General features: G+C 38.5%; 1 protein-coding gene across 1 annotated transcript in view; it reads left to right on the forward strand.

The window, feature by feature from the left end:
* The window catches only part of bop1 (BOP1 ribosomal biogenesis factor), a 105,249-nt gene extending 87,968 nt beyond the window's left edge, over positions 1 to 17,281 (forward strand). Inside the window, exons 11-16 of the mRNA XM_079829862.1 lie at positions 5,151 to 5,283; positions 6,879 to 7,059; positions 7,558 to 7,849; positions 11,809 to 11,893; positions 12,077 to 12,184; positions 16,452 to 17,281. Of these exons, the coding sequence (XP_079685988.1) occupies positions 5,151 to 5,283; positions 6,879 to 7,059; positions 7,558 to 7,849; positions 11,809 to 11,893; positions 12,077 to 12,184; positions 16,452 to 16,605 (953 nt within the window). The 3' untranslated portion in view covers positions 16,606 to 17,281. The remainder of the gene's footprint in view (positions 1 to 5,150; positions 5,284 to 6,878; positions 7,060 to 7,557; positions 7,850 to 11,808; positions 11,894 to 12,076; positions 12,185 to 16,451) is intronic.
* The last annotated feature ends 8,136 nt before the right edge of the window (positions 17,282 to 25,417 follow it).

Genomic DNA, 25,417 nt, shown 5'->3' on the forward strand with positions numbered 1-25,417 from the left:
CACTAATTGTAATTTAAATATTATTAAACTAAAATAAAGAACATTTATTTAGTTGAAAAATTGAAAAAGGTGTATGGTCACATTTGACCACCAATGAGTATGAGTGTGACCAATTAGTAAGCAATGAGGGCTAAATACAAGAAAAACATTAATGTTAACAATGTTGCATCTCCATCACTCTCCATAATAATATGATGGTTGACGTAATAAAAAATTGCTGCAAATACCTGTATAGTAAAACTGTTATGTATCAGCTTAAGCCATTCAAATGCGTTGCGCGCACCGCCGGGAGACGAGAGCATGTCGCAACTCTGTTCTTCAACGCCTCTGACTCTAACTGTTATGCCACATTAGCGCCAAAACGCTATTTATTGTTTGAATTTCGTATTCAATTTTAAAAGCTTAGACTTTCATAGTTCATACCAAAAGCAGGTTTGGCAGTTTGGCGTGAGATTTAAAAAAGTGAATGAATAATGACGCGCAATTTGTGGCGGCCGGTGTTGATTCTGTGGCGCACACGCCACAAATTAGTCTAGGTGTGGGAAGCACTGTAGGAACTATATTCTCATTCCTGCATAATAATCAAGGAACTTTGCTGCCGTACCATGAGTGCAGCGGCGCAATGGTATTACATAGCACCTGAGAATAGTCCCCAGCGCTCCCTGTGTAAGCAGGTTGTCACGCTGGTTAGGTTGACGGAAGTTAGCCTATTCTCAGGCACTGTGTAATATCATTGCGGCGCTGCACCCATGGCACGGCTGCAAAGTTCCTTGATTATTACGCAGGAATGAGAATATAGTTCCTAGACATATCAGCCTAGAAAATCACAATTTTCATTTTCATTTTTCGTCAGTCTTAGTACACGATGTAACTACAGAAGAGTCAAGTTTTAAATAGGAAAAATATCGAAACTCTTTGGTTATTTTTGAGCGAGATGCTAACGGTCTAATCAGGTTCAATGATCTATGCTAAGCTATGCTAAAAATGCTACCGCCAGACCCGGAGATCGGCTGAATGGATTCAAAAACGGTAAAACTCGACTGTTTAACTCTAGGGGAGTTGGAAAATGAGCCTATTTTAAAAAAAAAAGTGGAGTGTTCCTTTAAATGTAATACTTCCTTGCGGGACCTCCAATTTTGACATGGAAATGTAAGTATTAAACTTGCTTCTAGCTTTGGCTTGTAACTCGAAACTTTACCAAGTGTTCAGGCTCACAATTTTCACCCGTTAGCAATAAAACAAGTGGAAATTCCCACATTGAAGAGAATATTTTTAGAAGATTTGTCATTTTTTTCTAAAGACGTCAAAAATGCAGCAATGATGAGAATCGCACAAGAATTTGGTTTACAGTCTTGCAAACCGAAAACGCTGCAATTACAGCACGTGAAGCCTACAGTTACAGTTTTTGCGCTACAGTCAGATTGCAGTCTACAGCATGAGAGAATGCGGTGAGGACGGCCTGAGGTTACTCGACTGTGTACATATTTACGTTTACGGAGCTCAGATCATGGCCTGAGGGAGCCTCAAACTGGCATTCCTCTCTAATGATGTGGCGAAACGAAGACGAGCGGTGACATTATAGACTGAAGCTTGACTCTGTCACTCAGGACACCATGAACTCGCTGTGATCCGCGTGTGCAGACCTCGCTTTCTGGAGACTCATTTATCGAGTGCTTTGAGCTGATTGGTTTCATTAATGAAGCGTCATCAGAGGCTGTGCATGGAAGTGATTTTACCATATATAAGGGATCTCAAATATTTAGAAGTTGTTTATGATGAGTGTTTCTGCTTAATAAATACTTTTAAATTGAATTATAATTTTTTTTTTTATTTAAAATTATTGTAAAACCTAAACTTGTGGCTGGATGCTATATAATATATACTGTTGAAAAGTTTAGGGTTAAGATTTTTAAATGATTTTGGGGAAAAGTCTCTAATTCTCACCATTTTAAACATTAAAACATTTTAAAATGTAATTTATTCCTGTGATCAAAGCTGAATTTTCAGCATCATTACTCCAGTCTTCAGTGTCACATGATCCTTCAGAAATCATTCTAATATGATGATTTGATGCTCATTATTTCTTATTATCAATAGCTATGTTTCCTTCCATCCTATGTTTATGCACATTTTGAGATATCGCATAAAAAATACACTGGATGGACACACTAAGATGCGCATAAATTCTATACCCGCACTCGCAGGTGCTTAAACTAAGATGGAATCACATTTACAGAATAAATCCCACAATGCACAGCAACAAAAAACTCAAGTGACTTTGCCTCAACAGAGGATGTGATTTGATATCTGGACTAACCAGTGGACCAATCGCATCGCACAGCATCTTGAATGTTGGTTTGATCATTTTGAAATCAACATGACTTGGTGTTATTGTCTCCCAGAAGCGTCTCACATAATTATGTTCCCAAACACCAGAATCCGAACGCAAGAGAACATGCGTTTCATCTGTAGTGATTTATGTTGGAGGAAAAAAGAGCCAGTTTCTTCTCCGATTTTGTTCTCTTGAACACATGGGGTGCAAGCGCTCCTTTATTCGCAGATGTTTTATGCGATATTCCAGTTTTGTGCATAAGTACAATTTGCAACATTGGAGGGAAACATAGCAAATGTTGAAAACAGTTGAGATGCATTTTTTTTTCAGGATTTTTTTATGAATAGAATGTTAAAAAGAACCGCTTTATTTGAAATCGAAATAATTTGTAAGTCTTTAATGTCACTTCAGTATGTCACCTTGCTGAATATAAGTTAATTTCTTTAAGAAAACAACGTCTGTAATTAACACCTAGCTGTAGGTGAGGTGTAACTGTGAGAAAAAAGACAGATTGATGAAGAGACGTGGGGATCGAATGTAACCATGAACATTGGACGCATTTCATAAAGCTGGAGTTTAAAATAAAAATGAATCTCTTGGGCTGGGTCCAAAAACACAACTACAAATTAACAGAGCGGCTGAAAGAGATCAGAGTGTTCGGCGGGAGCCCTGCTTAACCACAGGAAGTGCTTGTGCCTGAGATCCATACGCTCCCAAAAACATGCTACACAACACGCACAACGCTGTGTGAGAAACTGTAGTCATACCTGGGTGTTTCCGGATACAAACTATGGGAAATAAATCAAAAAGTGGTCATGACATGACCAGTTAAGATTGTAGTTGTTCAGCCATTATAGACTTAAAATAGCCGTGCAAATGTTGTATGACATCAACATGAAATGAAAATGATACCGTTTTGCCTAAATACTTTGATTTTGATCCATTGTGAACAGTTTTAGTAAGCTTTCATTCAGGTCGGGCTCCATTCCCACTGCTGACGAGCAATTACTGATAAATTCAAGTCCTGTTCTTTAATAGACTTCATTTTTTCCTTCTTGAATATCCTATTTCACTCCAAAATGTCACGTTATGGAAGGTAAAATGGGTTGCAAATGCTTTTTCTTGTTGACTTTAACGTCTCATTTCTGTCATCCTTTGGGACACATTACGGTCTCAAAGTGCCATTACTGTCCTATAAAATGGACTTTTAACATTATTGCTGCTTTTTCCCTCCATAAAGGCAAATATTACCGTCATTCCCATTTATTTATGGTCATAGTCCATGTTTGAGCGTGTGCAGGAAAGACTTGGTGTCCCCTGCATCACACACACACACACACATCTGTGCGCTCCAGACAGGCCTCTCTGACCGCCAGCGGGTGTCCGCCGCAGAGCCCGTCCCTCCTGCTATATCTGTCGCCATACAGCTCAATACTTAAAAAGTGATTATGGCTTTTGGAGTTATTACACTCCACCCTCCGGGCTCGGCCCGTTTCCCCCGTGTTGATTTTTTCCTGCGTTTATGAAGCATGCAGGTATAAAAGTTAAAATGAGATTTTACGGCAGCTTTCGATGTGTGGCCGATACGAGGAGGGGGTTTCCCATCTGTCCAATGAAACTGAGCCGTCGATAAAATGATTGAATTTAAAGATAATGCGTCAAGATGGGATAAATTGCATTATGCCATCCAAAAAATATATATATATTTTGATGTTATAATTATATGCCTTCATTATATGGATAAGGATATGATTATATCCTTATATCCTATGATTTATATTATATAAAGGAAGTTTACGGTTTAATTTTTTAACTCGGTGCTTCTTGTAAAAAACATTTTAACATTTGATTTTGCTGCAAGTTTTCAGCTATTCAGTTATCAGTTTAAATTATAGTTAGATGAGTGACATCTTAATATTGTTTGTTTTATGAACAACTGTAGTTTGCAAACATAAGAGTGATTAAAAAAAGAGAATGATGATGAAAGAATGATGTCATTGTAATTCATTGCTTTTGTATGGGGAAATATGAGAGTATTTTGGTTAAATTTGCTGTTGTTCTGTGCAGCTTGGAGCATTTAAGGTTAATATTTGTCCACTTTTCAATTATGAGTCGTTTACTGTACAAAATAATGTTAACACGGTTGATGTTTTAAGATAAAAAATGAATAAAAAGTTTTTTTATTCATGAAAGTTAAGCTGGGTGCTGGATTTTTGAATTTGGTTTGAAAAGGGCATGTTAACATAGGATGGGCGATATGACCAAATTCTTACATCATATGATATATATATATATATATATCTCAATATAGTTATTTTTGCTTTTATATATAGTCTTTGCTACCGGTATATCGCCCACCCCTATGTTAACACATACTATCAGCTATTCATTATTAGACATTTTACTCATGCTGTATGCATACAGTGGACATAAATGGCTCTTCTTTTGAATAATGACCGTCTAACAGCAGTAGTGCACATATATAAAAAACCCGACTTCTCTGTCTCTGTCACCTTCAGTAGTCTAGTATTATTACTGTTTGCTCATGCCAAAGTGCTGCTGTATGTGTGATAGTGGTTGTGTTAGAGCGAGGATGAGTTATCCTCCATGTGTGCCGATGAGAGAGGAAGTGCCGTCGAGCTGACAGAGCGCTTTTGTTGTGCTGGAGACCGCCGGGTCTGAGAGCTGTCTGCATCCACACATTTACTCTTAATACATTTCTTTCCCAAACATTATAGAATTCTGTGTAGAATAGTAGTTTGTAAACAAATTTGAATATGTTTGAGTCAAAGTGTTTGTTTTGACCCCTTGACCTCAGGCTCTGATGACTGTACGGTGCGGTTCTGGGAGGTCAGTACGGGGCGCTGCCTGAAGACTCTGGAAGTGGACGGGGCTGTGAAGTGTGTGGCCTGGAATCCCAATCCTTCCGTCTGTCTGGTGGCTGTCAGCTAGTAAGACCCGCCTCCTTTTTCTGTTATCTCCACCTGAAAGTTTATTTGATGTTCATCTGTATGTTTTTGTATGTTGATTATTTGACAGCAGAAGTTCTGCAGCATTTGTTTGGATAGTTTACGGCTGCACTTAACTAGTTAGTGTTTATTTTAGTCAGCATCAGGAAAGACCAATAACATTATAAGTATATAAATTAGTATTCGTTATTATTTAGCCAGCTTTTGTCCTTTGTTAGTTGGTTGGTTAAAATTATGGTTAGGAAGGTAAGTTAGATAAATAGTGTTTGATAAAATGCATAGATACACATTATGATGTTGGTTGGTTGGTAAGTTAGTTTAAAAGATGTTAGATAAATAGCTAGGTAGGTAGGTTGGATGGATAGATGGACGGATGGAAGTGTGGAGATAGATGGATGGATGCATGGATGGATGGATGGATAGAATGAATGATAGAATGATAGATAGAACAATACAGGCATGGATAGAATGATGGATGGATGGATGATAGAATGAATGATGGATGGATGGATAGACCGATGGATGGACAGATAGATAGATGGATGGATGGATGGATGAATAGGTGCATGCATGGATAGATACATGCATGGATAGAATGATCGATGGATGGACAATTAGATAGATGGATGGATGGATGGATGGATACATGCATGGATAAAATGAATGATAGAATGATCGATAGAACAATACAGGCATGGATAGAATGATGGATGGATGGATGATAGAATGAAAGAATGATGGATGGATGGATAGACCGATGGATGGACAGATAGATGGATGGATGGATGCATGGATGGAATGAATAGATAGATGGATGGATGAATAGATACATGCATGGATAGAATGATCGATGGATGGACAATTAGATAGATGGATGGATGGATACATGCATGGATAGAATGATTGATGGATCGATAGAATGATTGATGGATCGATAGATAGAATGATTGATGGATGGATAGAACAATGAATGGACAGATAGACGGATAGATGGATGCATGGATAGAATGAGTAGATGGATGGATGGATGGATGGATAGATAGATAGATAGGTAGATGGATATGAGGATGGATGGATAAACGGGTGGAGTGATAGATGAGATTTAACAGGATGTTTGTGTGCAGTGATGACACAATTCTCGAATGAATGATAGAACGATAGATAGAACAATACTTGCATGGATAGAATGATGAATGGATGATAGAATGAAAGAATAATGGATGGATGGATAGACCAATGGATGGATGGATGGAATGAAAGAAGAATAGATAGATAAATAGAATGAATGAATGAATGAATGGAACGAAAGAATGATGGATGGATGGATGGATAAACCGATGGATGCATAGATAGATAGATGCATGGATCGATAGATAGATGGATGGATAGGATGGATGGATGGATGGACAGATATACGGATAGATGGATAAACAGATGGATGCATGGATAGAATGAATAGATGGATAGGATGGATGGATAGATAGATTGGTAGATGGATAGATAGGTAGATGGATATGAGGATGGCTGGATAAACGGGTGGAGTGATAGATGAGATTTAACAGGATGTTTGTGTGCAGTGATGACACGATTCTCCTCCTGAACTCTGGTCTGGGCGACCGGCTGCTGTGCTCCGCTACGGATCAGCTCATCTCTTCCTATGAGGAGCCAGAGGAAGCCAAGGATCAGCCTGTTCAGTGGGCCGTCTCAGAGGGCGAAGGTCACGAGCAGGGTCACCGCCTCGTCCTCAAACACCCCAAGGTAATCAAAACACATACAAACAGACCTTACGGTAAAGTGTAACCATTCATTCGTATTGATATATTCGCAGGAATGACATCATCAAGATAACCATTAGCCAGGCGAATTTCTCCTCCGCTCAATTCAGTATTTTCCAGTTAACAATAGAAATGAAAATGTCTTTCTCTCATCCCCTCTGAGAGCGTCCGTCCGTCCCTCACGTGAGCGGCAGCCAGAGGCTTTTAACTCTTGGCAGAAGCCGCAAGCCTGTGGTCGTCTTTTTCCTGAGATGGAAAGAAATTTAAGACGCCTCTAGTGTCCAATTAAAACTACTGGAAAAAGTAAAGCAGCGACACGCGTTGGCAGACTGGCAGAGGCCGAGCCGGTGTTAATAACGGCAGTAAATTTAGCCCCAGCGTGTCTTTGAGGTTATAATTGGATTAATCGTCTGCGGATTTACCGCAGAATGACTTTGACCTCTGACCTCCAGCCTGCTTTCTCTCTCTTGTCTCTCTGAAGGCCGTGAGGCAGGTGACGTGGCACGGGAAAGGCGACTACCTGGCGTGCGTCATGCCCGACAACAGCAGCAACCTCCAGGTGGTCATCCACCAGGTGAGCAAGCGGCGGACGCAGAACCCCTTCCGCAAGAGCAAGGGTCTGGTGCAGTGCGTGTCCTTCCACCCCGTCAGGCCCTACTTCTTCGTGGCCACGCAGCGCTACGTGCGAGTCTACAACCTCATCAAACAGGAGCTCACCAAGAAGCTGATGGCCAACTGCAAATGGATTTCAAGCATGTCCGTCCACCCGGCAGGTGCGTAACTGGCCGTTTCTGAAAGGGTTCATTTACTCGCTCTCATTTCGTTCATAAACTCTTTCTTTCTTCCTTCAGTAAAGCACAAAAGTTGTAGTTTTGGACAATCTCAGGACAAAGCTTCTGTTTTACATGCAATTGGGTTTTCAAATGATTATCTATCATGGCATGGCAAAATCCAGCCGTTTTAATGGGAATTGGCGCAATGATCAATCTGATGCACTTCCTGTGGCATCAAAGAGATTTACCTGTGCAAATTCTTAAATTTTAATATTAAAAATTCAACTCATTTTATTTCAGTCAGTTGCAAAAAAAGGCAAAAAAAATTCTTTCATTTCCACTTTATTTCTATTAACTTTTGGCTTTAGTTTTAGTTAACAACCGTTATTGGTGCGAAAAACAGAAAAGAAAATATAAGTGGTAGTTACTGGAGAAGCCAATGTGTCTCTTATTTAATCCAGCCTCATATTTGCAAGCGATTGGTTGCAGATGCCTTATGTAGAGCCCTTTGAAACCCGTTTTATTTTTCCCCAAATTAGTTTTTTCTGTCAACATTTTTCTGGATTCTGTTTTTTTTTTTTTTTTTTTTTTCGTTTTTATAAAAAAAAAATCCTCCATTTGAATGGTTAAATTACATTTTTGTAATCAAAAAGCATGTCTAATTAATTGAAACATGAAACGTATACAATTTAACAGCAATTTATTAAAAGTTTAACAAAAATGCATGTTTATGTGGGCAAATGACTTGTAAGTCAGTCCTTCCAGAAAAATGCGGCTTTTTTTTGTGATTGTTGCGGGCAAAAATCCTTGATTATGCGGCATGTTTTCTTAAAAAATGCGATGAAAAATGCGGGATATTTATGCAATTTTATGCGATAAAATTGCGGGAACTTGCAAAAACTGCGGTTTGATGAGAAAGAGAAAAAAAGCACTACATCACAGAAAGTGCTGGAATATTTAAGTTCTCATCTTGTTTTATTGAAGACCTTAATAATGGCTCAAATTTACAAAACATTTAGTCAATCAAGTTCTGTAGCTTTACAAAAGGAATATGCTACAACTTCTGAAAAAATGTATAAATAACTTCCTGTTTTACAGATGTCGCTATACAAAACAGACATTTGAGTGCTTCCAATGCACAAAGTGCAATCTCTTAAAGGGTTAGTTCACCTAAAAATGAAAATTCTGTCATTAATGACTTCCCTTTCTGTTGTTGGACACAAATTAAGATATTTTAGTTGAATTCCGATGGCTCAGAAAGGCCTCCATTGGCACAATGTACACTCTCAAGACCCATAAAAGGTAGCCTACTAAAGACGTCGTTACAAAGTCCATCTCACTACAGTGGTTCTACAATAACTTTATGAAGCGACGATAATAGTATTGTGTGCAAAAAAAACTAAATAACGACTTATATAGTGATGACTGATTTCAAAACACAGCATCATGATGCTATGAATCATCGAGTCGATTCATGATTCGGATCGCGTGTCAAACTGCTGAAATACGTGACTTTGGCGATCCAACCCGCTGAATCGACTCATTGATTCATAACGCTTCAAACCGCTGAATCAACTCATTGATTCATAACGCTTCAAACCGCTGAATCGACTCATTGATTCATAACGCTTCAAACCGCTGAATCAACTCATTGATTCATAACGCTTCAAACCGCTGAATCGACTCATTGATTCATAACGTTTCAAAGCTTCATGATGCTGTGTTTTGAAATCAGTCAGCACACAGGGAAACTGCTTTGCTCTTTTGCTGTTATTTTTGTTGGCCAATGGGAGTTTGTGCTTCATCATGGTTTCACCGGTATCTATGGTTTCTCCACGGGGTTTGAAGCTTTTCGATGACGTTCGCGTCGGGTAATCACTTCACTTCAAAACATTCCCATGGCAATAGGCGGAAATGGCGGCTCTTGTGTGAAGTAAACGAAAATGTTTCAACTTTCTGCTAATATATATGACTTTTTTTGCAACGAAAATGCGGGGATTATGAAATCATGATAGCCCCGCATATTTTGCACGCGGAAATAGGCAATTTATGCGGCGAAAGTGCGGCGTATTTGAAAAAATGCGGCCCCCGCATGAATATGCGGACTTTGGCTGATTATGCGTTAAATCACGCGATCGCATAATCACGTTTTTCTGGAGGGACTGGTAAGTACATATAATGGGGAAATGGGGTATACTGTGTTAACAGGTTCATAAATCAAGATTTTTCGTCTTGTTTAGTGCTTTTTGCTTTCATAATATCCCACCTAAAACATAACTTAACCCTTTAACTGACATCTCTACTGTACAGTAGACCTTAATTCGATTATATTTTATGATATTATGTCTTGTAAGGGCCAAAATATTGAGGACCCTTCATCCAATTTGGAATGGATGCATTTCAATCTAATCGGTCAAGGATCCTAATTCTTTTTATGACTAGTAGCTTATGATTCCATTATAATGTGGAAATTCAGACAAGTAATGAGTTTACATTTACATTATTATATGAAATCACCTACTACATTCAGCCATTGAATACTATGGGACTATTTATTTATTTACTTTTGTTATATAGATGTAATTTTTTCATCATTAAATAATGTTTTTTTTTTTTTTTTTTACAAAATTCTGTTTAAAATGTTCTGTGTTCCATTTTAATGGTTTAATTCAAATTTAATTATCAAAAAGCATGTCTAACTAATTTAATTAATAAAAAATGAATTTTTTCCCCCAGAAATTCTGTGGTGTGTATTTTAATTTTCCTGGCAATTTAATGAAGGCATAAAACATGAATTTATCTTTTAATCATAGGAAATAAAACAAACATTTTTGTCAAACAAAGTGCTGCACAACAGAGCTTTACTGTTAAAATTAAAAAATGGAAGAAAAATGTATTATTCCTTAAAAAAAAAAAAAAATTGTTAATAATATTGTATTATTATTATTAGTGTTAGTATTAATATTACATTGAGACGTAGCGCAATTCTACTGTACAACAGTAATATATTTCTGTCACAATGTCTTCAAGTTAAAAAAAAACGAACATTTTATTTTGACGGGTTTCCGTGAAAACCTCATGTCCTCATACTTCAGTGTGTGTGTGTGTGTGTGGTAAATTAAACCATTCATTCATACAGAGACACAAACATGCAGGATTCATATATTTTGCGGCTTAATATTCACAGACACTAGTCTATATCTCGATTTGATTTAAATGTGCTACTGACCTGCTTTTAATTTATTCATCTCAAATTTGACATTCTATGAAATTCCACCTTATGCAGTAGATTATGTTTTTATGTCTGGATTCCACGATGCAGTCCGCTTTTTCCCTTATCGCGGATATCATAGGGCCCTACTTATGTCTGTGTAACATTTAACATGACCTTTTTTGATGTGCATCAAAGAATAAGTAAATGTGTTACAATCTTAGTTTATTCACATGTCTAATTGCATTTTGCGCATTTTGTTTGCATTGGTTCAAAATGTACATAAAAATGTGACGATGGAAAGTTTTGTCCAATATAATGCATAAAGATTTGGAAGCTACGGCGGAGGGGAAGATTTGAGTGGACGCTGATTTAAGTGTCGCTCTGTTCCTCACACGAAGCTGTCGTTTGACTTCAGATGACTCAAGTCACATGGATTCTTTTAATGGTGCTCTTTTGTCCTTTTGGGAGCATTAGAGATCCAGCGTAGGCTTGGGGATTTTAAAAAATACTTTAGTGTGAAGAAAGTAAGATATATGGGTCTGGAATGAGATGACTGAATAAATGAGAAGAAATTCATTTCTGGGTGAACAATTATGAACTGTAACATTTTGAAAACACATTCTTCCGCCAGTTAGAGTATATTATATAAAAATGAGTGTTGACCAGAGGAAAGTTGTTCTGGCTTAATCTCTGTCTCTGCAAGTCAAAAGTGATTTGTTTCTTCTCTCTTTCCCGTTTTCCACAGGTGACAACGTGATATGCGGCAGCTACGACTGTCGTCTGGCCTGGTTCGATCTGGACTTGTCCACAAAACCGTACAAAGTTCTCCGGTGAGTCAGCACAAGCAGGTTTTTATAATTTGGGCAGTCTGGGTCAGACTCGAGGGAAATTGTTGCTAACGCTGGCGCTGTCAGAGGAATGAATGTCTCCTCTTGGGACGTGGAGCGGTTCTGTGTAACGTCCCTCTGCTGTCGGGACGCTGACGGGTCTGTCTTGTGTCTCTGTCCATGCAGGCATCACAAGAAGGCCCTGAGAAGCGTGGCCTACCACAACCACTACCCGCTGTTCGCGTCCGGCTCTGATGACGGCAGTGTGATCGTCTGTCACGGGATGGTCTACAAGTGAGTCTAATCGTCTTCCTCATCGGGTTTTGGTTCACCTTTTCCTCTATCTTTTTTGATTTTCTAATTCCTCTCCGTTCTATTGTTGGGTACTACCAAACTATTCAAACTGTTGCTGCAGTAAATAGTATGCACACTTGTATGCTGTAAGCTCATTTTATTTATGCATATTATACCTGGATATGGTCAGTATGCAGTGTATTTCAAGGAAAACCGTTTCCTGCAATGCTCTTGACTTGACTTTCCATTTCCAGTGTGACAAATGAACTGTAATTAATATCAGATGTGATTTAGTGGCTCATTGTTTTAGTGGACTGCCAAAACTCTGAAATTAGGTCATGTGACAGTGAAGCGTAATACTGTTTGAAAGGTTCATTGTGTAATAAATCATACTGTTTCAATGTTATTTTTAAAATCAAAGGCTAATAAGCTAATATTCTATTCTGAATTTAAAATGTATAAATATTGATACATTACAACTGTATGCAGTGATAAATACTAAAAAGTTAATGTCTGTGTACTGCTGGCACTTTAAAATATATAAATATTAAGAATTAAATATATTATAAATCAATATATTATGATTTTATGCCATAAACATTACATTGTAAAATGTATCATTGCATATGTGTACTGCCAACGAGTTAAAATATATAAATATTTCTAAATAAATATAATATAATGGCATGCACTTAAATGTTGTGCAGTATTATATAAATATTAAATATATAGTTTTCAATCTGTATCTCATGCTTAATTCAGTGAGTGGTGTCCAGTCATGGTCTATGTATTAAGTTCATAGTTATTAATATTTAAATAGTGTCTGAAACCTCTTAACAGTCTGATCAGATTCATTATATTCATGTTTAATTCACAGTGTTATGGAGAGGAGATTGCATTAATAAATTATTTGACTATCTAATTTTGTGTATAAAATGTTTTAACTTGTTTTAACTACAGTCCAATCAAATAATGTAGTAACAAAAAGTACAAAAGCAGGTTTATTCTTCACACTGGAATAGGAAAGTGCATTGCATTGTGGGAAACTGTGTTCTGTACTCTAGTTGTATAGTGCTTATTTTAGGGTGTATTCAGACATGTAGAACGTTTGCTTTGTTTTGAAACAGAGACTTGCTTTGTTAAAATGTTGCATATTCTTCATGGTTCAGCTTCATTTTAAATCTTACCAAAATATGTTTATGCAAGTCGGATGCGAGTAAAGCTGTCCTCTTATTGGTCAGAGTTTCCTCTGCATCATCCATCAAGATGCTCTTTGGTTTTCAACTGTGATAACTGTAGTGGTCACTCACAGAATCAGACACTGCTGCTTTTTATACAACTCATTTCCCGTTATGAATTATGTTTGTTGGTCCGTTGGGTCAGATTGCTTTGTTCGGATTGAGTTAATTTTCAATCGGGCCGGGATCGTTCAGGCGATCTCGGAGCGATTGTTTACGTGTGGATCCGAGTGCGATTACCGTGTCCGCATATGCCTAAACAAACCGAACTAAGGGAGAAAACGCACCAGGTTCCAAATGAGCTTAGTGTGAAAACGCCCTAAGTGTCTTCCAGCTATTCCATGCATATAGAAACCTTGCATACAGTGTGCAGTACTTACTGCACAAATAGTGTGAGTAGTGTGGTGATCTCTCTTAACTGTGTGTCGTTCTCTCTTGTTCTTCTCTGTCTGTCTGACGGGCATGTGTCCAGTGTTTCTGCAGGGTTAGACTATCATTCCGGCAGTATGGTCAGGAACGCTCTTTGAGCGGAGCTAATGATCCGTGTACGGTAGAGGGCAAGCCAGATCTGGATGAAAACCCTTCATCAGCTGGCCTTAATAGATCTCTTTAAACTCAAACTCAGGATGTCATGTTATTTTTCCACTTCTTACTTTCTCCAGTCAAACTGTTGATGCATATACAGCAAACCATATTTCCAGAATTCACTGTTTTATGGCCTTTATGGCCCTCATACTGGCCAGCAGTTCTCACCACATTTTGTTAGGGGAAAAAAAACTATTTCTGTTGGGATGGGACAGGATGGTTGACTAGTCTTAAAATAGACTAGTTTAAGAAGATACATGATGGTTGAGTAGTCTACAAATTGACTAGTTTACTGTTTTCTAATGTGCAGGATGGTTGACTAGTCTAAAATTGTCTAGTTTACTAAGGTACAGGATGGTTGACTAGTCTAAAATTGACTAATTTACTAAGATACAGGATGGTTGACTAATCTTAAAATAGACTAGTTTACTGTTTACTAAGATACAGGATGGTTGAGTAGTCTAAAAATAGACTAGTTTACTAAAGTACACGATGGTTGACTAGTCTAAAAAATGACTAGTTTACTGTTTACTGAGGGCGTTTTCACACCTGAAAGTCGGCACCAAGGTCCGAACCGAAGTTCATGTTTTGAGACATTTTATATATTTGGTTAGTTTTGGTTTGGTTTCACATTGCAATTATGTGAGTGGACTAAAGAACTTTACATGACGCACTTGCGTCCACTCGTCATCATCTATGTGGGCTGCATCTGGACATTGATTGGTTTGTAAACGGCCGTGCGTCTGACGTCAGCGTCTTTGACAAGAATGAATGAACGGACGCATATCGTTGCCACTATTGAACAGTGCGCATTGCTTGACTATTTTTTTATTCGTTACATTTAAAAGTGGACATTTTAAGCTGCATATTTCTCATGTTTGTGAGACAAGTAGCTACTGAGTTTCCTTTTATTTGAGACGCGATTCGGTTCATGTGTAAAGCATGTGATCGCTCCCGCGATTATTGTCTGCTATAGACTATTTGCTTCTTATTTATTAAATCCAGGCCTTTATCTGATTAAACGTTGATTAAAATTAAGAGACAATTTATACAAATTGAAATTCACATTAAAGAAAGGCTTTCTAAGCAAAATCATACAAAATTTCGTTCAAAATCATGAACCTCTATGAATATCTAAGGGCCCTAAGATACAGGATGGTTGACTAGTCTAAAAATTGGCTAGTTTACTAAAGTACAGGCTGGTTGACTAGTCAATAAATAGACTAGTTTACTAAAGTACAGGATGGTTGACTAGTCTAAATATAAACTAGTTTACTAAGATACAGGATAGTTGACTAGTCTAAAAATAAACTAGTTTACTAAGATACATGATGATTGACTAGTCTAAAATTTGGCTAGTTTACTAAAGTACAGGATGGTTGACTAGTCAATAAATTGACTAGTTTACAAAAGTATAGGATGATTGACTTAAAATAAACTAGTTTACGAAGATTACATGATGGTTGACTAGTCTAAAAATTGACTAGTTTACTGTTTACTTAGATACAGGATGGTTGACTAGTCTAAAAATAGACTAGTTTACTAAGATACAGGATGGTTGACTAGTCTAAAAATAGACTAGTTTACTAAGATACAGGATGGTTGACTAGTCTAAAAATAAACTAGTTTACGAAGATACATGATGGTTGACTAGTCTAAAAATAGACTAGTTTACTAAAGTATAGGATGGTTGACTAGTCTAAAAATAAACTAGTTTACTAAGATACATGATGGTTGACTAGTCTAAAAATTGACTAGTGTACTGTTAACTAAGGTACAGGATGGTTGACTAGTCTATAAATTGACTAGTTTACTAAGGTACAGGATGGTTGACTAGTCTAAAAAAATTACTAGTTTACTCTTTACTAAGATACAGGATGGTTGACTAGTCTAAAATTAGACTAGTTTACTAAGGTAGATCATATCCTATTCTACTTTTTTATTTTAGCTTTAATATTTAAGTGTAAATGTTAAAATTAAATTACTTGAGCGCCGTTTTATTCATTTTATTTTGCCGTTAAGTCTCTGAAACAAGCATAGCCTACTAACTTTTGATAAGGGCTAATATCAGTGAATTTTGTTCAAATAGTTAAATTTGTGATGCAAATGACGGATGGAAATAAATATATATATATATATATATACCTTTTTTAAATGTTATCATTTCAAAAGTAAAAAAGTGTACATAAAAGACAATTAGCTAAAATAAATGTTTGAAAGATGGTTTTAATATGACCTTCATATAATAAGAAAAAAATCTGTTAGCTTTAATAAAAATCAGCCCCTGGTTCATAAAAGTGCTCATAGTTGAAGAAATGTCCATTGGCAGAAACGAATTGAGATATTCAAGAACAGTTAGTGGAGCCAAACGTCATGAAAATCATTATTCCGAACCTGTTCTGAATCATTCTAACCCTTCTAATGTGTGTGTGTTTATTCTACAGTGACTTGCTGCAGAATCCTCTGATTGTTCCAGTGAAGGTTCTGAAGGGTCACGCCATCACTCACGACCTCGGGGTCCTCGATGTGACCTTCCACCCGACTCAACCCTGGGTGTTTTCCTCAGGGGCCGACGGAACAGTCCGTCTTTTCACCTAGAGAACGAAACAAAAACAGCCACAACCTCGAGTTTTCTAGCCCAGAAATTACACACCAGTTACGACTCGATGAGTTTTTTTAGACTCGCTGCTCTCTGAGGACACCGACATGTTGCTGGCAGGAATCAAGTGCCTGATCTGATATTGAACATGTCATTATAATATGTGTTTGAGCTATGTTTTGCCTTTTTTATGTTAGAAGAAAAATACATCCAGCCGCTCGTAGATTCCCACTGGACTGGAGTTCACAGTAACTGACGCTGTAAAAAGAGAGACAGGTTTGGTTTCAAACCCAAAACTGAGAGCGCTCGGAAAGGCCCGTTTCCGCATCGGCCTCTGTTGGTGCCCCACAGCAAATCAAGCCCGACCGCTAATCCTTGGAACAAGGAAGCTGAATTTGAAATGAAACAAATGTCCGACATTGGCCCGTGCCAAAGGAAACAAGACATGAAACAAAGCTGCAGACGTCTGTCCTTCACTTCCACCTCCTGGTGTTGTTTTAAACCCTTTTCTGAAGCGTTTCATCCAGATTTTTTACTGCCGTCGCCACCCACCATTGTAAACATCTTGATTTTTTTTTTTTTTTTTACCTTAGCCTGTTGACTTGTGAAACCTTTACCGGTTGTATTTCAGAGACCAGTTACCTTTTAATTAAACATGGTGTTTCTTGAAGAGTGTTTGGAGTTTGTTTTCTCTCTCTTCTGGTTTTTCGCCACAGGTCAGCGAGGGTGATTTTCAGGACTCCTGAATTATATGCAGCGAGAGTCTGGGAATAGGTTTCGTTTCCTCCGCCGAGAGGCCCAGACGCTGCTGATCAGACGCCAGTGTGTGTTATAGATCATATTTCGTGGAGGCCGTCCACCTGCGGGTCCTTCTAGACGTCGTCTCAAGGCTGTGAGTCTCTCCGTGTGGAGGTTTCAAGCCTTTGTTAATTTGCCAGTATCTCCGGGGAATGACGTGTTTGTGGACTTAACCAGTGTAGATTAGATAATATGATCTCCGATTACAACGCAAAATTGCTCACCAAGCATGAATACAGTGCTTCATTTAATATTTTATGCAGTATTTATGTTGTCATGACTCCAATATTCTCATGTAATGATAAATCTTATACCACTTTATGAATATTTCTATATCACAGTATGATATATTGAGATATTACGATATCTACCATTAAAGTCTCAAATGCAGATATTTAAATACAAATGAAAGATGCTTCATCTCATTTGATTTTGTATTTTTACTTAAACTTGGACACAAACCAAAAAAATCTAATTTCCCTGCTGAAAACTAAGATTCAGAAAACTTAGCTGGTTTAAGCTGGTCTCCCAGTCTGATCAGGTGCCCAATTTTTTAGTAGGTATTCCTAAAAAATGAATCCATGCAAAACTGAGTTCAGAACAAAATACTTTTATAAAACTATTTTTGTGACTCAAAATACTGACTGAATGAGCCACATTCACAGTTGTTACTGCATATTGCGTGATTTTTATATTTTAAAAAAAGTTTAGTGACTTGTTGACCATGTTTTGTCTATGCTAATAATATATATTAGCATATCTACCACAGTACCGGATCATTTTACCAACTTTCTAGTTTGATCTCGTTCAACAAAATAAATCTTTAGTTAAAAATGGTATATTTTAATATAATCCTTGTACACGTTCACATACACAATCTTTGATCATATTCCAAATTAGGAACCCAGCTAACAAAAATGTTTCTAAGAAAGTTTTGCTAACATTGATTCCCATTAAGTTACAAACATGACATTTCTGAATATTCTCTGGACATTCAAAAACGTTCAGTTATTTAAATGTTTTAAAATAGTTTCTTGATTGTGTGAATGTTAAGGAAACATTCCATTTTCAAATTTTTCAAAGATTATGGGAATGTTACTTTGGAATGTTCTCTGAACATTCTGAAACAAGTGGAAACTTGTAACATTTACCCCCGGTTTCACAGACAATGCTTAAGCTAATCCTAGACTAAAATACATGTTTGAGCTATTTTAACTGAAAGAATCTTGCACTGACAAATCTTAAAATATGTCAGTGGCATTGTTTTGTCTCAAGATGCACACCAGTAATGTTTTTTTCTTGGGCATGTTTATAAAAGTTACTTAAATGTCCTAATTGAACTAAGGCCTAATCCTGGCTTAGTCTAAGCCCTGTCTGTGAAACCGGGCCTTAAAGTCCACATGAAATCAAAATGGAAGTTTTTTTATGAATATGTTAGCCTTACTGTTACCTATAAGCTAGTGAGCTCCAAATCAATGACACAATTCGCATTCAGAAGATATAAGTATTCAAAAATTAGTTTCTCACTTACGCCAATATGGGTCAATGATTTTGATGACATCACTCATCAGATTTTCTGTCCAATCAAATGCGCTCTAGAATCTGAAGCCCCACCCCCTACATTATAAACAAAGCTGAAGCTGCGGCTGAAATCTGTCACTTGTTCACACACTTACTATTTTCTATGGGGAATGGCACAGAGTGCACTATATAGGGGATAGGGATCAGGAAATATGCTTTCCATTGGGGTGAATAAAGTCTGGTTTCACGTTAGTGTCAGTGAAACGCCACAGCTCTAGTCCAGAGATACGATAGCACAGCGGATCATGTGATCGAGCCGGTACAGAGACACAATAGCACAGCGGATCATGTGATCAAGTGTTCGGCATATCGGGGTGTTCGATGTCCCGCCCCGTCGTCTTGTTTCAGTGGAAATGACAAACACATTGATTAATGCTGCGCATTTCAAGGCACTTTAGTGGGCCTTTAAAAAATGTCCAAATATAACATTTCAGGGAAAAAAACTATCCATGAACGATGTATAAATAATGTTTTTGTGCCAACATTTGAGAACATTATTAAAAACCAGATTTCTTTGACCAAACACTCTATTAATGTTACTGGAAGAACGTTTGTTCATGACTTTTAGAGAACCTTGCTAGAACGTTTGCCAAAGAGAATGTTCCTTTAGCTGGGAATTTATTATAATTCAGTCAAAGACAGTATGAGAAACATAAATGATTGGGGGAACCTCCCGAGCCTTTTGTTTATTTGTCACATTCATTCCTTAAATCACCGTGTTATTTTGTCATACCACACATACCTATTCTGAAAAGCGTTTGTTATTTTCTTCTGCGCTGATTCAGCATTAGTTGCCAACCGGACGACCGGTCAGTGCTGAGTTTATCCGTGGATCGGTTCAGCCAGAGTTGATGCTGTTCACCGTGCCAGGCCAGCGGGGGCAGCGTGTCCGTTTGTCTGGATAGTTTTATATTATTTATGTGATTAGCATCCACTACGCCAGGCACATTCTCTTTTGGGGAAGTCAGATATCTAAAAATAACTGTAGAAATAGTCATTGTCAGCGCTCCAGTGGTTTTCCCTCAACTCTAGAAAAACATGATTGCGGTAGCAGTAATTCAGCGGAGCGTGACTCTTGTGCTCATGGAAAGAGACTGAAGCCTGATACACGAAAATATGCCTATCTTGGCAATATTATATTAATGTTGCTAAACAGGAAGCATGGATGACTTTTTGTAAAGTAAGTGTGGAAAACTGGCTGATGCTTTTGGAAGCGTGGAAGTCTTTCGTAAGACTACATAGCTTCTTCATGACCAGCAGTGGAGAAAGATGCTCTTTGCCCTCAGATGGTGTGGTTATCGGCCGTAAGGGGTTAACTGAACACTAACCAGCCAAACAATGACCCCTAATGTGGACCCCGGCACGAATCGCCCAGACTGGATAAGTTTACATGCACTTTAAAAGTTACCATGAAAATCTAAATTGACCATTCTTATTTTTAATGGAATATTGCCCTTGTAATATTTAATGAAAACAACTTCTCTAACGTGTTTACTGGCGCAAAGGCGGGACAACCTGTCACTCACATGAGCTCCAACAATAGTAAACCACAACCATCCAATCAATTCCTCATGGACAAAATCAAGCCCCGCCCTACATAAAGAAGCCATAAATGTCACAATAGGGAAGAAAAAACGCAACTTCCGTTTCATGCTGACCTTAAGTTTAACATAAATTCCGCGTGCACTTAAATGTAGGAAGGATTCTGATTGGCTGTTAATGGGTTTTATCATTTGTCATCTGCAAAAAAAAAAGTGATTCCAACAATATTGTTCCTCATTATATTTGGGGTGTGGTCTTGCAGCTAGCTAGAATGATTCATGGTTTTAGTTATTGTTCTTAGTGTGAACAGGCTTTCAGTCTGACTGAAATTGTACCAGATTTTTATGGCCCGATACACGTTGTACGATTTTGGGCGTTCCCAGACAAAAGATGACCAATCGTGGCGATTTCTGTGGTTGTGGCTCCTAAACGGTGGTCCTACATCGTACAGTGAGAGAGATTCAAAGATGGCAGTTGTCAGAGTCAGGCCCCGATACTCTTTTTAATAGATTTCTGTTGGCAGAAAGCATCATGCGCGCTGCTTATGTGCCCTGGGCGCCTCATGTTTTAGAAGGAGCGCTCAGAGTTTTTTTTTTTTTTCAACTTCAGGCACTCAGAGCGGAAAAGCGCCCGTCGTCACGTTTTTTTCTTTTTTCTATTGTCCAATTGAATGAATGGAGAGGCGGGCCTTACGTTGTGGTGGCCATTACCTTGATGAGACTGACTGGCAGCTGATTTGGGGGTTTCTTAGCAACATTTAAAAAATGCATCGGGGCCTCAAAATGCAACGTGACATGGCTTGTCAGGCTATCACCAGACCAAGCTCAATTTAAGATTGAACACTGGTCTGGGGAGTCTGTTCTGTATTTTCTACTGCACAAGAGGCGTGATAAACGAGCATAAATTAAATGACTCTGCACGCAATTGGATAGTCTTTCAACCAATCAGACCACAAGAGGTGTGATCAACGGGCAACGACCCATCGCTTCTCTATCCGTCATGGTGTCAAACCCTCCAATAGCGCGCCAGGTGGATAAGCCAGTCTGTGATTGGTTCCCGCAAAAGTGTAACAGAAGTAGTAGAAATGAATGTACAGGTTTCCAGACTGAGTTGTGGGGCAAAATCAAATCACCGGCAGATCAGGCTGGGTTTATGACATGGCACTAAAACTTTCAACTACTTATCTCAAGCTCCATTTGCAAATGACAAGTTGTTCCTTAGCCATGACTGCATCCATGTTCTCCTCTTTCTCCTCCTCCTCTTTTTTCAGCGCACATAAATACCACCTTGCTCTATTTGTTTCCCACACTAGCGCATGCTGATGCCGTTTTATCCTTCTATACTAACTTGCGTCGTAGCTTACGATTCAATAGGTGTCATCATCGTATAGTCTACATACATGTTGTACCCAAGTTTATTAGATCCAGTGTGATTTGTGATGATCTTATAGGATTGCAGAAATCATGGCATAACAGGCAGATTAACTACAAATCCATCAGATGTCTCCGACTCAAATATTAAATTGATAGTTCACCCAAAAATGTGTCTTTGTCCACTCAATGGGCCTCATTCATGAAACACGAGCAGTTCGTAAAGCCGCTCTGACATAAATTTTCGGATTCACGAAAATGTTCGTATTTTCAAAATGTTAGTTGGTACGAAAGAAATGTACACCTACTTCCTACCACGTGTAGATGGTGCGGAAAACATTTGAACATTCTGTGTTCTAATTTAGGCAAACTGATGACATTGCATTTTGATGCACCATGTGCAATAATATATGTCGAGTTGATTTGCCTCATCTGTTTTTTTTTTTTGTTCAACGTTGGGTAATAGGCAGCGCTCGTCGCTGTCACTTTTTACCAGGCCGTCCAATCACAGTGGAGGGGTGGGTCAAAAACTATACCGACCAATTATCCCACTTGTACACCAATAATGGAGAAGTTAAGACTGCTTTTTACTGCATTTTTTTATATTCAGTAATATTCTTCAAAATGAGATACTAGTAACACTACTGCCATGGATATTTTGTACCAAAGTATCTCAGCTGGAAAAACGCTGCACTTTCAAGCGCCACCAGCTGGCCGTTTTCAGAAGCTGACTAAAAATGCTTTTGTGGACACACTTTACACACTTACATAATTGAATATGAATTGCTAGGCATATGGCCTATTAGTCTCTTTAGCATTTATGCAAAATACTGGAGCCAAACCTGAGAAAGAATTCCAGAAGATTCCACAGCGTTCCTGGCCACGTCATTGGCAGTTGTAACTCATGGGCGGGGATTATGCTAATTGTGAATGAGTGCGTGCACGCGCGTCCAATTTACGAATGTTTGGAATTCATTAATATACACACGTTTAACTACCGAATCTGTGGAGTACGAAGCGTTTGTGAATCTGGAGGATCCATTTTATGCGCAAATTAGCTCATATGTTTACAAAAGTTTCATGAATGAGACCCAATTAACTTAAATGTGTTTTTTTGGACCCCACTGACTTTCATACGTACGGCCATTACCGGAAGCCAGTGATTCTAGTTTATAAAGTTATAATTATGGATATTTTTCTTACCAGAACACATCACTGGGCTTCAGAAGGCCTTTATTAACCCCCTGGAGCCGTATGTATTACTTTTATGATGGATGTGCTTTTTTGGGCTTCAAAATCTCAGTTACTATTCAGTCCCATTATAAAACTGGGAAGAGCCAGGATTTTTTTTAAATATAACTGTTTGGCTGAAAGAAGAAAGTCATATACGCCTAGGAAGGCTTGAGGATGAGTAAATTTAGGGGTTAATTATAATAAAACATTTTATGAGCTAACCCTTTAAAGGGATAGTTCACCCAAAATGTCTCTGTCCATACAATTTACATTTAGTCATTTAGCAGACGCATTACAATGAAAGTAAATGTGTTGTTTTGGACCCCGCTGACTTTCATTGTATGGACAAAAACAGTTGTAACATTCTTCAAAATATCATCTTTTGCGTTTCACAGAAGTCATTCCGGGGGGGTCAAATGTCCCTTTAATAAGGTGAGAGCCGTGTGATGATGCGGAGGCGGAGACGCCATGCCTCATAAAACACACTTCTCCATTTTATAATGTTTCCACTCCTGACATTTTGAGGGTCTGTCAGTCAATTAAACCACATTTATCAATTAAAACCGTCAGTAGTCACGGAAACTGCGTAATTGATCGCAGCCGTCAATCCCCGTGTTCTTTTTCCTCCAGGTCATTTATATAACGTTATAGACGAGGAGGAAACATAAAATTAAGTTTAATCAACGCAAAGGGATTTTCTCAATTCGCAATACAAGTTCAACCAGAGAGGCCGTAAAGAGTGTGATTGACAGACCTGCGTGAGGCTGGAGAGTTCTGGGGTGTAAATGAGTGACGTGACTGCGCACGCCGCCCCCGCTCGTCCAGACACGCGACGCTCGTTCCAGACCCCGAAATGGCACGAGACGCATTCCAAGGAAAAACCTCCAGTCTGCGAGATGACATCATAAGTGCTCGGGAGGACCGGGGGTGACCTCATAATGACTTCCTCCGGTCGGGCCCCTCTTAGCGGACTTGTCAGACACTCAACATTGACGAGACATCAGAGAGCGTCTGTCCCGCAGAGAAAAAAAACCCCTGATCTTTTACAAGCTCTGCTAGACAGTGGACAGTGAATGGGGTTTTGTTAAATCCAGGTTATGCACGGAGAGGTTTCATGAAGTGTTCCGTATATTTTGCATCCCGGCACTCCATAATTGGAGTATGACTTCAGACGATGGCATTGAAACTGTCTGGTAAAAAAAAAAAGCCCTTCTGAGGCTCTGGATGTCTATCATGGTGTGTCTCGCCCACAAGCCTGTGCGTATGTGTGTGTGTACCTGTGGTTTTCCTGTCGGTGAAACCCAATAACAGTCCCATTGCATCATTTTGAATAGTTTCAATAGAAAATGGATGCAGTCTTGGCAGTCGGTGAGTGTTTCCATTGCTTTCCCCAAACCGTTTTCCTCCTCCTGCTCACCCTCCCCGCAGGGAAAACAGTCAAAACAAACAGCAAATAGTTGGTGTTGAGAGACTTGGGCACTTGGAAGGCCACATTCCAGCATAAGTGGAAAAAATTAGAGTCCCTGCCGGAGTCCTGAAGCTCCCGCAGGCTTTGATTCACTACGTTAATTTGGGATAGCCTCCGAGAGCTGTAGGATTTGGAGCTGGCGAGGAACGATGTTGTCAGCGGATTTTTCTCAGGAATGCCCCCACGTCAAGAACGTTCTGACCCGAAACCCCAGCAGCCCACCTGAACGGCAGCTGTGCCAGTTTTCCAGATATACCGATGGGTTTTTAACTCGAGGAACCCACAAGTTAACCGCCGCCTGAAGCTCTTCACCTAATGAAATAATGCCAGTTGTACTCCTGAGATTACTTCCGCCAGATTGTTAATATCATTTATAAAATAAATGTATATGTTTATGGATTTAAATTGGATTTAAATAGGCAAATGCTTAAGAGTCTCTGATTGGATGATTATTGTCGTGATTATTATGTTTCTATCATGATATATGTTTGGCAACAGTTCTTCTAACCCTAATTGATGGAGTGTGTAGATTTTCATTTCTTAAACAACCATGTAGGAAGACCGAAATTCCAAGATGACAATGTCAAGATTCATCAGCTCAAACTGTGAAAGAATGGTTGGGAGGAGCATGAAGAATAATTTTCACCTATGAGTCCAGAGCTTAAATTCAGTGAAAGTCTTTGGGATGTGCTTATCAATACAAGATCTTGACCAAATATTGATGCACCTCTTTGATGGATATATCACATTTATTGCCATCAAGAGGTGCATCGATTTTTGGTATTTTATGGTGTTTTTTCCATTCACTTTTATTATGAA

The sequence above is a fragment of the Gobio gobio genome (genome assembly GCF_949357685.1).
Source record: "Gobio gobio genome assembly, chromosome: 11".
In the NCBI taxonomy this organism is placed as follows: Eukaryota; Metazoa; Chordata; class Actinopteri; order Cypriniformes; family Gobionidae; genus Gobio; species Gobio gobio.